The sequence below is a fragment of the Alligator sinensis genome, unplaced genomic scaffold (genome assembly GCF_000455745.1).
Source record: "Alligator sinensis unplaced genomic scaffold, ASM45574v1 scaffold265_1, whole genome shotgun sequence".
NCBI lineage: Eukaryota > Metazoa > Chordata > Crocodylia > Alligatoridae > Alligator > Alligator sinensis.
The window spans coordinates 65344-75689 of NW_005842961.1; the positions used below are offsets into that span (position 1 = coordinate 65344).

Consider the following 10346-nt stretch of genomic DNA (forward strand, 5'->3'; position numbering starts at 1 on the left):
CCCCATATAGAGCCCAGGCATCCTGATCCCACCGCCTCCCCCCAGCCTGGTGCAGAACCCAGGCATCCTGCTCCCATGCCTCATCCCCCAGGGAGCCCCAAGTCCAGTGCTGCAAACAACCCCCCTGCCCACAGCTTAGCGCCTTGCAGGGCAAGGGCAGCCAGTGCAGACGCAGCAAAGCAGAGCTGGCCCCATGCTCTGAGCCCCTCGCTCCTGCAGGAGCTGGATGCACATGTACGACCCGCCCCCCACAGTATTCCCTTCCAGCCAGGCTGTTAGTGCCTGGAAGACAGGGCGCTTTCCTCATCAGAGAAAGTCCCTGCGATCTTGCTAGCCGACCACAAACCCCCAAAATGCAATAGTCCTTCGCCAAACCGCCCGGCTTCCTAGAAGGAGGAAGCAATTCCTCGTACGGGGGCCCAGTGCTCGGAATGCAGGCCAGAGCCCTGGGAAGCTCACGCAGCAATCGAGACCCATGAGGAAGTGTCACCTCCGCATCCCCCGCCCAGAGCATCTCTGGCAGCCCCCCGATGGCTCTTCCCAGCCTGCAGTTCCCGCAACATCTCCCCCCCCCCCCCACCCCCCCCCTCTCCCTCTCACTCCCAGCCTCCAACCAGATTAGTCACTTCTCAGTAAACGAAGCATGATGCCACGCATTCTTCCCCTCTTACGAGATAACACAAGTGCCCCAACACTAATCAGAGCAATAAGGAGGTCATGAGCTCGTGACACCATTAGGTGGGAATGCAAAGGAGCTTTTAGTCATTTTGCCCTTGGCTTTTAACTCTTATCCCTTCCCATCCTTCACAAGCAAGGGTCTTTCCAACCAAGCCTGGCATGAAACCCACCTTTATTTCTCATAGAGCATCACAACAAAAAAAGAAAAGAGATACATGCAAGGCACCACGGTGTCTCTGAAGGGACGTTCAATGCTGGTTATTCCCGTCTGGCTTTCCTGGTATGAGGTTCTTTTGCTGGTGGCTCAGAATCCTCCTCCAAAAAGATCTCCCCAAAGCTGGCATCTGGTTCTGGGGGTTGCCACATCCACCCACTCCCAATGCAGGAGGGGAGGGCTGGTAATGTCCTGGCTCCCTGTTGCTGGCACAGAAACATGGTCCAGTTCTGTGTTTGTCCAGAGAGCAGAATCACGCTCCCCCCTAGCATGGGTGGATGCTGGTGGCTCGATCAACAGGGATGCTGATTTACTACGGATGCGGCTTGGTTAGAAAAGCCTGCACCCATCCCCCTAAAATCTGGGGGCAAAGCACGGCCCCTGCCTCACCGCCGTGTGACCCGGTAAATGCTGATGTTCTCCTGCTCGTCCCGCTGGACCAGCTCGCAGGCAAAGTGCCGGGGAAGCAGCGTCTCAAAGAACTCGGCCGTGCCGTGCTCCTGCCGCATCTTGGATGCCAAGTAGATGGTGGAGCTGGGGCCGCTCAAGTGCTGTAGGGTGCGGAGCAGCAGTGGGTACGTGTCCCGCAGGTAGATGATGTCAGCCCCCAGAATGACATCATAGCCACTCGGGAACTGCTCGTGATCCAGGCCCCAGGACAGGGCGCGGATGTGGGCCCGAGCCATGTGCTCCGCTGGCACGTTACGGGCTACGTTCTCCCGGAGCTGCTCCAAAGTCAGTGGAAGGTCCGTGAGGGTCACATCTCCCCCTGGAAGGGGCGAAAGAGCCCCGGGGGGGCTTGCACCAGGTCCAGCACTGAGCCAGAGGAGCTGCTATCTCTGCCACTGGTATGGAAGGGTTAACCAATGCCCGAGGCAATTGGTAGCTGCCCCATTGCTAAATCTTGTTAGCTCCCCTTGTACAGAGCATCTGCACCAGGCAGGGGCCCAGAGATCCAATGCTGAGGGGCTCACATCCCCCAAACCAATGCGCAACACACCCCTGGTGGCTCACCCACCCCAGAGTCACAGGTGAGCTGCCATACGTACCAAGCAGGGTGGCCAGGATGCCCACGATGCCTGTCCCAGCACCCAGCTCGATCACCTGCTTGCCCCGGAAATCCAGCTGCTGCTCCTCAAAGTACTGGCACAGGGCAAGCGCCTGTGGCATGGAGGACAGGGTCGCATGTGTTGATGGAGACATGTCAGAAGGGAACACAAGGGATGCGGTTCCTTTGGGGACTGCTCTGGGTCGCCCCCTGCCCCGATGAACAGATGGAGGGGGCAGCTGTTGTAGCAGGGACCATACAAGGATGGCATCTTGCAGGGCTCAAACCCAGATCTAGAACCCAGCAGGGAGTCTATGCTCTGAGCCTGGAGGGGGGGCATTCAGAGGCCAGAGCTGCACGGACACCCCCGCTCTGACTCATAAGCCAGCTCCCTCCACCCCAGCCACAGACACCATGAGAGGGCCCTGGCCTTCCACTGGGGGCTGACCCCAGCCAGCCCTCCACTGGCTCATCTCCCCACTCCAGCTCCCTGCTGACCCCCTCATGCCCTCCCCCAAAGTCCTTTCCAGACAGGCCCCCTGCAGCCAGCTCCCCCTTTACTCTGAGACCCCCTTCATCCAACCCCTCCGTATCCCAGGGCCCCCACCCACTCCAGGTGGCTCCCCCTGCACATCAGGACTCCCTACATTCATCCCCCCCCGCCATCTGCCCCACCCCCCTGCCCCGCTCACCGCCTCCCAGACAGGCGCCGCCACGCCGAGCCGGGAGCCGTGGTGCTGCGCTATGCGGAGCCCGTAGCCGCAGAAGTGGTACCGGGCCTCGGCGGGGAAAGCATCGGCAAAGAGCGCCACGTCCCGCGGGAACACGGCATCCAACGCCTCAGCCCCCTCCACGTGCGCGCGCCTGGGCGCCGCCATCTTGCGGCCGGAGCCCTCCCACCCGCGCGGATTGGTTCACTCGGCCCGCCGGCTCGCTCCTATTGCGCGGTTGCCCTGCCGCTCCGGAACGGGGGGAGGAGTCTCCCGTGGCTCACCTGTGGTCCAGAGGAAGGCAGGGGTTGCCATGGAGCGGTTGCCGAGCAACCCTCTCTGCCTGCCCTGCGCGAGAGGGATGCTGTGGCCGGAGCCCTCTGTGTGTGTGTGTGTGTGTGTGTAGAGGGGCTTGTGGAGGGGTGTGTTCATTTACCATAGAGGAGCTCCCAGGGTCCTAGCAGGGTTCCCAGGGTGGGAGGGGTGTTGGGGGGTCACTTTGCTGGCGGGAGCACATGGACTTTGGCTGTTTATCTGCAGCCTGGCTCCCGTCCATCCAGCTCGTGACTGGGGGAGGACAGGGGGCTGACAGGCGGGGACAGGGGGCCCATCCTATGTGCGTCATCTCATTCTCCAGGGCAAGCCACCCAGATCCTCTGCCGGGCCTCACAGAATAATGCTGCTGCCCAGTTACAGGTTAACCCAGTCCCTAGCCGGGCTTGTTTGGATGACAGAACTCGGTCAATGAAACAGTAGAAACACAGGGGATCTGGGAGATGGCTGTACTCCAGGCTCCGTGCCTGCCGGTGGCCAAGAGGCAGCTTGAGTTCCCCAAAGCTCGCCAGGGAAGCCGGCGGCCGACACAAAAGAACATGAGAATTGCCCTTGGCTGGGCCAGGTCCATTCTTCCCCGTCTCCTGTGTCACTCGGCAGCAGAGAGTGCAGTGTCTGGGCCTGACCAGGGTTTTTTCCTCTCTTCCTCTCCCCGCTGCAGCCTCCAGCATTTAGGGTCTAGGACACTGATGCAGAGGTTGTGCCCATCACTCCCAAGCTCAGTAGCTCCCAATGCCCCTTTCCACTAAGCACATGTCCGATCCCTTTGGGAATCCGGCTACGCTCCCAGCTCCCACAGCATCTGGTGGCCGCGAGTCCCACCTTTTCACTCAACGCTGAGGGAAAAAGAACATCCTTGTGTTCGTTTTAAACTGACGACATTCTCGTTTCATGCTGTGGCCCCTTGTTCTTGTATTGAGAGAGGCAGTCAGGAATAAATCCCTATTTATTATAATCCCATCATGTTCGTTAGTCCCCACCGAGGACCAACGTAGCAATGGATTTCCCATCACTAGAGCTCTGCCACACACACTCATGAGACTCGCACAGCAACAGGCTTCCCAGACCCTGTGCAACAATGCTTCTCCTTCATCCTGACCAGCCAGAGCTGAGCTCATCCTCAGCCAATTAAGAGATTTAGCGCCATGTGAGAGCACGAATTAACTTTCTCTGGGGCTGGGAGAGTGGCTTGGAGGGCTAAGCAGGGGGGGATTAGACCCAGAAAGGAGATGGGTTTCAAAGCCTCTGCTTAATGGGATTTGCAGCTGTTTGCAGGACAACACAGAGATGAAGCTGGGCATTAGAAGGAGATTTTGGCCTGGGCGGCTTATCCAGGACTTGGCATCAAGATGCAGGCAGACCAGATAAGCCCTGAGGCCCATGGAGCCCATCACCCTGGCTCCAGTGTCCAGAGCAGAGGGATAACCTACCCCTGCATCAGGCCTCATGCTAATCTGTGCACTAAGCACCAGGCTTTGTGTCTCCACCACCTTCTCTGACCAGTGTCCTTCCCCTTTGTGAGTCTGGTCATGCTCTTGGCCTCAGTCCCACGCTCCAGTCACCCATCGGGCAAAGCGTCACCTCGTCTCTGTGCTGACTGAGCTGCCTTTCAGCTCAATTGTGAGGCACCTTGTTCTCAGGCCCCAAAATCTGGAGAGCAAATGCTCTCATACTGCCTTCCCTCAGGGCAGGGGCGTCCAAGATGCAGCACGCAGGCCATACAGAGCCATATCGTGCAGCCCCCGGGGTCTTGAGTTGACCAGCAGGTGCTGGATTGGCCCTGCCTGCAGCGCCTGGGACACGCTGCACCTAGCATCCATGCGGGGCCAGATGAGGACCAAGTTTCCCCCACCAAACATGCCAGATCCAGCATGTGTGTCACCCACCCTGACCTGTCTGAGACTGCATCTGCTTCAGGGACTGGGGCAGGTGCTGTGCACAGTGTGGGCCCCAGCCAGCCGGGGTGTGGAAGCCAATCCTAAATCTCCAAGCACCTCCCAGCACTGGGGCAGCAGAGAGGCCCCCAGAAGGAGCCTGATGGAAGACCAGGAAAATCCCTGACCTTGCAAACCCCCAGAGGACGTCACAGTGAGAGTCCTGCTCCCTCCGCGCTCGCTCACCTGCAGACCCCAGCAACCACCAGCCGTCCCAGGGCTGTTACTCTTTAACTGCTGTTCCCTCTGAGCCTGACTGGAGGCGCCAAAGTTTTCATTCATTGTCCCTGAAAGTGCGTCAGAGCCGCGGGTCACTGGTGTATCCTCTTCACCCTCCAATGCCTCCGCGATGCTGTGCTCAGCAGGAGACCCAGGACCCTGGCATTGGCTGCCCAGTACTATCAGTGCCAGCTCCCTGCTGGGCGTCCATGGGGCAAGGCTTCCTAGTGCATTCTGTGGGGTCTGTGCAACCATCTCAAGGCCCTTCTCCACATAGGCCACTGGCTTCATCCTCTTGCCTTTCTATCCTTGTGGCTGGAGCTGCCTCATAGACGAGAGAACAGGAGGGTTGGAAGGGACCTCAGGAGGTCACATCTAGTCCAACCCCCTGCTCAACGCAGGCCCAGCCCCAAATACATCATCCCAACCAAGACTTTGTCTACCCAGGTCTTAAAAACCTCCAAGGATGAAGATGCCACCACCTCGCTAGGTAACCTGTTCCAGTGCTTTACTACTCTCCTGGTGAGAGTTTTTCCTAATATCCAATCTCAGCTTTCCTTGCTGCAACTTGATCCCATTGCTCCTTGTTCTGTCACCTGCCCCCACTGAGAACAGTTCCACTCTGTCCCCTTTCAACTCCCCTTCAGGGAGCTGAAGGCTGCTATTAACACTCCCCGACCCCTCCGCCCCTCCTTAGTCTTCTCTTCTGCAGACTAAACAAGCCCAGTTCCCTTAGCCTGTCCTCACAAGTCACGTTGTTCAGCCCTCTAATCGTTTTCATTGCCCTCCACTGGACTCCCTCCAATTTCCCCACATCCTTTCTGTAGTGGGGGGGCCAAAACTGGACCCAGGACTCTAGATGTGGCCTCACCAGTGCCAAATAGAGGGGAAGAATCACTGCCCTTGATTTGCTGGCAATGCTCCTACCAATGCAGTCCAGCATGCCGTTAGCCACCCTCACAGCCTTCTTTAGGTTGTGGACTCTCCTTGGAGGTTTTAAAGACCTGGCTAGACAAAGCCTTGGCTGGGATGATGTAGCTGGGGCTGGGGCTGGGGCTGGTCCTGCTTTGAGCAGAGGGTTGGACTAGATGTGACCTCCTGAGGTCCCGTCCAACCCTCATGTTGTCTGATTCTGCACCAAGGGCACACTGTTGGCTCCAGTTCAGCTCATTGCCCACTGTCACCCCCAGGTCCTTTTCACAGATGTATAGATTCATAGATGTTAGGGGCTGGAAGGGACCTCACGAGATCATTGGGTCCAGCCCCCCTGCACTTGGGCAGGAAAGACTGCTGAGGCCAGATGAGAGCTGCTGCTCATCCAGCGTACCTTAAAGCCCCCAGCACAGCGTATCCTGATGCCTGGTCTCTGCTCAGGGGCTGGATGTGTGCAAGTGGCAAGTGGTCCACTATGGGTAGCTGGGAAGGCAGACATCTCATCCCCTCTGAGACCCTGACAAGGTTGCAGGGTGGAGATCAGGGATGTCATTGAACCTCAGGGACCCTTGGGAACAGCAGCCAGCAGGAAACCACCCTTCCTTCTTCATCTTGCCTGGGGCAGCACCTAACATCTTAGCTTCTCATTACCAAGCCCTCTATGCCCTGTCAGCCCCCATGATGCCAATCCCACGGCCCTCACTTCCCCCGTGAGTCACGTGGTGAAAGCACTGTTTCCCATAGAAGCCGTGACAAGCTTCAAATACACCCTCCCCCCCCAAACCCCTTTTGTCTGAACAGACTCCAGGCCTGCCTGTCTAACAACACAGATGTCTAGGAACCCCGGTCCCTTCTCCCCATGCCCAGGGCTTAATTAGAAGCCACTTGCCACCTCATTAGCACATGAGTCACTTTGGTGGCAGCAAAGCAGAGGAGGCCAGGATGTGACCACAGAGGTCATTGCAAAACCCCGCGGCTGACTGATGGGCTCCCGGCACTCCCGCCCTGCGCCGAGCTCCTTGACAACTGAGACTGCTCGTCTGCTTCTAGCAAGAGCCAGAAGTCACAGCCAAGAGGCTCTGGAGGAATTCCCTGACAGAGGAAGGAGCGATTGGGCAAAGCCCCAGCAAGAGGATCCTGAGAGGAAGGGCTAGGCTAAAGCCAGGCAGAGGAACTGTAGGTCACAGCAGAGGGGTCCTGGCAAGGAGAAGGGCTGGGGGATTCTTCCACATGAACAATTGAAGTGGAAGATCTGGGAGGCCAGGAGCTTCCCTGACTGCTGCACGGGTCCATGCGTGTGCAAACACACACGTGTGCTCATGGATGCTCATCCTCCAGATGCCCTGATCTCTGAACCCCCTGCAGCAGAGGATGGACTTGGGGTGGGGGGAAGAGGGTGACTCCTCCCTAGGATTGATCAGAAGCTGCCAGACCCCCCTCCTTCCCCCCTGCCCACCCAGTTGGCCACTACCTCCCACATAGGATGCAGCGGAGTTTGCTCATCTTCCTGAGAAAGCTGACGCTGGCCCTTCTTGCCACCCAGGTTCCCATCACGTCACGTCACGTGCCACGGAAGCACTGGGAATCCAGGGGCCTCTGAGTCACACGTGCTACTCAGCTGCTACTGGAGAGGTTCCCTGACCACTGAAGGGGAGAGCAAAGCCAGCCTCTGGCCTTGAGACAGGAGCTGCATCCATGGGTCGGTGCCACGTATTGGCTGTGGGAGAGCACGGGATCCGAATGGATGGAGCCGTCAGCATGAGAGGTCACTGCTTCCCCAATTACCTGTGCTGGGATTGGTCCCAGGCTGGAACCTGATGGCTTCTCAGAGCCTCAAGAGTCAAAATCCCCCTGGTTTCCCAAGCACCGGCTTTTGACAGCTCAGCTTGTGGGGGTCCAGGCTCTCTGAGCTGCAAAGCATCCGGCTCTCCACCCCGGGGAGAGAGGAGGCAGGCTCCTAACTCTGCCTCTGATGCTTGGCAGGAGATGTGCGGGGTGCTCATGGCTCCGTGCCTCAGTTTCCCTGAGGGCAGCTGTGCTGCACTCCTTCCTTGAGGAGCAGGCAGGCCGGGCTCGTAGGGCCCTGGGGGAGGAGAAGTGATGCCGTGTGGGGCCTGGTACCCTACAGAGCATGTGGCCATCTCCCTCTGTCTTGCACACACACACACACGCACACGCATGTACACACGCACATCCCCCCCGCTCCCTCCGTATCTTCTCAGAACTCCCATGCCTTTTCCTAACCACCGGACGCCAGGGGCGGGTGTTGACAGCCCTATCCCTGGGGCCAAGGTAGTGCCTGGAGGCATGACTCAGGATCAGCCTGGAACCCAAAATTCCCCCCTGGGGATGAGCTTCCAGTAAGGGCCTGGCCACAGCCCCCACGTGGGAACCGGAGGGATGGGTGTGGGGGGGTGGGGGGTTCCTTTCTGGCCTCTCCCTTCCTCTTTTGCTCTGGCCATCGGTTTCGCCCCTTCCCTGCCCTTCTGGGCTCAGTTTCCCATGTCCAGGCTCTGAGCGAGGCCCTGTGTCGGCCCAGCCCAGGCCCTCGGAGCTGGGTCACGGATGTGACTGGAGGAGGTCGGCGGGATCAAAGGGCGTGGAGGGGTGTCCTACGCATCTGGGGTCATGGATCTCACGCTCCCATCGGTGTGTTTGGGGGCCAGGGGTCATTGGGGCTGGGGTCAGAGATCATGGGGCGGGATTGGGGGTCACGGGGAATGGGCTCAGAGATCGCTGGGGCGGCAGGTTCAAGATCGCTAGGATCAGGGCTTAGCGGGCATGGGGGCTGGGGTCAAAGGTCACTGAGGTTGGGGCTAGAGGTCACTGGAGCAGTTGGGCTGGGGTCAGAGACCAGTGGTCTGACCTTGGCTGGGGTCAAAGGTCGGGCTGGGGGTTAGAGGTCAGGGCAGCTGGGATCAAACAGCAATGGGGCTGGGGTCAGAGACCCTTCCCACCCCAGCATCTATGAGTCACTGGGGCTGACTGCGGAGTTGAAGGATCAATGTGGGGTGGGGTCCACAAATCCCACTGCGGCGGCTCCTTTAAGAGGGGGGCCCGGCCGGGCCATGGCGGTGCCGCAGAAGCGCTTCTACCGGCAGCGCGCCCACGCCAACCCCCTGGCGGACCACACGCTGCGCTAGTGAGTGCGGCCGGGCGCGGGCCCTGCTCCTCAATCCTCTGGGCCTGCCCCCGGCCCGGCCCTCGCTCGCACCCGGGAGCCCCCGAGGCTCAGCCATGCTTCGAGCCCCGCTCCCAGTGCCCGAGGAGCGCGCTGTCCGGAGGGGAGCCGGAGCAGCTCAAAGGGTGGAAAACCCTGCCTGGGGTCCACGTGTCCCCTGGCAAGATGAGTCCCGTCTTCCTCCTCCCGGGGTTGCGCCAGCCTCAAATGCGCCCAGTGCCACTCTTCTCCCAGTAAAGCACCCTTCCCCAGGCCGAGACCCCGCGCTCTGCATCGGCGGCTGCGCCGGCCCCCCTCTCACTCCGTCTCTCCTTGTCTCAGCCCCACCAGACCCGAGGAGATGAACTGGGCTGAGATCTACCCCGAGTTTTTTGCCCCGTTGCCCCAGGACGACAGTCACGATGATCCAAAGGACGCGGAGGAAAGAGCGCGGCCCCGGGCGCGCGTGGAGTTTGCTGATGTCGGCTGTGGCTACGGCGGCTTGCTGGGTAACCCCCGCCAGGAGGGGCTGTTGATGGGAGGAGGGTTTCTTGGGAGCAGGGAAAGCCTCTTGCCCCCTGAGCGCTGGTCTGTACCTACCTGTATGCTCTAAATCAAGCGGGCATCCTGGGTTTGTGCTCTTCTGCCTCCTTCACCTGCACGGAGCCAAGACCGGCGGCTGGGAACAGCTCTGCTTTGGGAGCTTCCCCACCCCTCTCCGGGATCCTTTCGCAGCCTCGTCTCTGCGCCGCGGGCTCACTCCGGTCTCCTTCCTTCTCGGTCTCACTCCGGTCTCCTTGCGTCCAGTGGAGCTGTCTCCGCTGTTCCCCGACACGCTCATGCTGGGCCTGGAAATCCGGGTAAAGGTCTCGGACTACGTGCGGGACCGGATCCAGGCGCTGCGGGCGTCCCAGCCTGGGCAGTACCAGAACATCGCCTGCATTCGGAGCAACGCCATGAAGCACCTGCCCAACTTCTTTCGCAAGGGCCAGGTGGGGCTGGGCTGCGATCTCCCCTCCATCCTGCTCATGTTGCCCTTTGCCCCTCAAGCCCTGGGCTCCACGATGGGGGTCTTCCCTGCGCTATGTGACACCCACGTGGTCTTCTCTGTCCTACA

At 59.7% G+C, this 10346-nt stretch overlaps 2 protein-coding genes across 5 annotated transcripts in view; one reads left to right on the forward strand and one right to left on the reverse strand.

Annotated features, from left to right (window-relative positions):
• Nucleotides 1-833: 833 nt before the first annotated feature.
• On the reverse strand, nucleotides 834-5109 carry EEF1AKMT3 (EEF1A lysine methyltransferase 3). Of its 4 annotated transcripts, XM_025192685.1 has the most exons (4): nucleotides 5046-5109; nucleotides 2633-2934; nucleotides 1942-2179; nucleotides 1464-1737 (listed from the first exon to the last, which is right to left on the reverse strand). In XM_025192685.1, the coding sequence occupies exons 2-4, from the start codon at nucleotides 2816-2818 to the stop codon at nucleotides 1595-1597; spliced, it is 567 nt and encodes a 188-aa protein (XP_025048470.1). In that variant the 5' UTR covers nucleotides 2819-2934; nucleotides 5046-5109; the 3' UTR covers nucleotides 1464-1594. The 4 variants fall into 4 exon arrangements, with proteins under 4 accessions (XP_014381592.1, XP_025048469.1, XP_006036447.1 ...); XM_014526106.2 differs by lacking the exon at nucleotides 5046-5109 and having other exon boundaries at nucleotides 834-1661; nucleotides 2633-2926; XM_025192684.1 differs by lacking the exon at nucleotides 5046-5109 and having other exon boundaries at nucleotides 834-1661; nucleotides 1942-2150; nucleotides 2715-2925.
• Nucleotides 5110-9122: 4013 nt separating this feature from the next.
• The window catches only part of METTL1 (methyltransferase like 1), a 3562-nt gene continuing 2338 nt past the window's right edge, over nucleotides 9123-10346 (forward strand). Inside the window, exons 1-3 of the mRNA XM_006036386.3 lie at nucleotides 9123-9211; nucleotides 9572-9738; nucleotides 10037-10221. Of these exons, the coding sequence (XP_006036448.1) occupies nucleotides 9138-9211; nucleotides 9572-9738; nucleotides 10037-10221 (426 nt within the window). The 5' untranslated portion in view covers nucleotides 9123-9137. The remainder of the gene's footprint in view (nucleotides 9212-9571; nucleotides 9739-10036; nucleotides 10222-10346) is intronic.

Bases quoted from the DNA above. Each gene is read 5' to 3' on its own strand.
- EEF1AKMT3 (XM_014526106.2), bottom strand. From the start codon at position 2,818: ATGGCGGCGCCCAGGCGCGCGCACGTGGAGGGGGCTGAGGCGTTGGAT. The intron at 2,180-2,632 runs GTGAGCGGGGCA...CTGCTACAACAG, and splicing joins CGGCGCCTGTCTGGGAGGCG to CTGCCCCCTCCATCTGTTCA. The intron at 1,662-1,941 runs GTACGTATGGCA...CGCCCCTTCCAG, and splicing joins CATCCTGGCCACCCTGCTTG to GGGGAGATGTGACCCTCACG.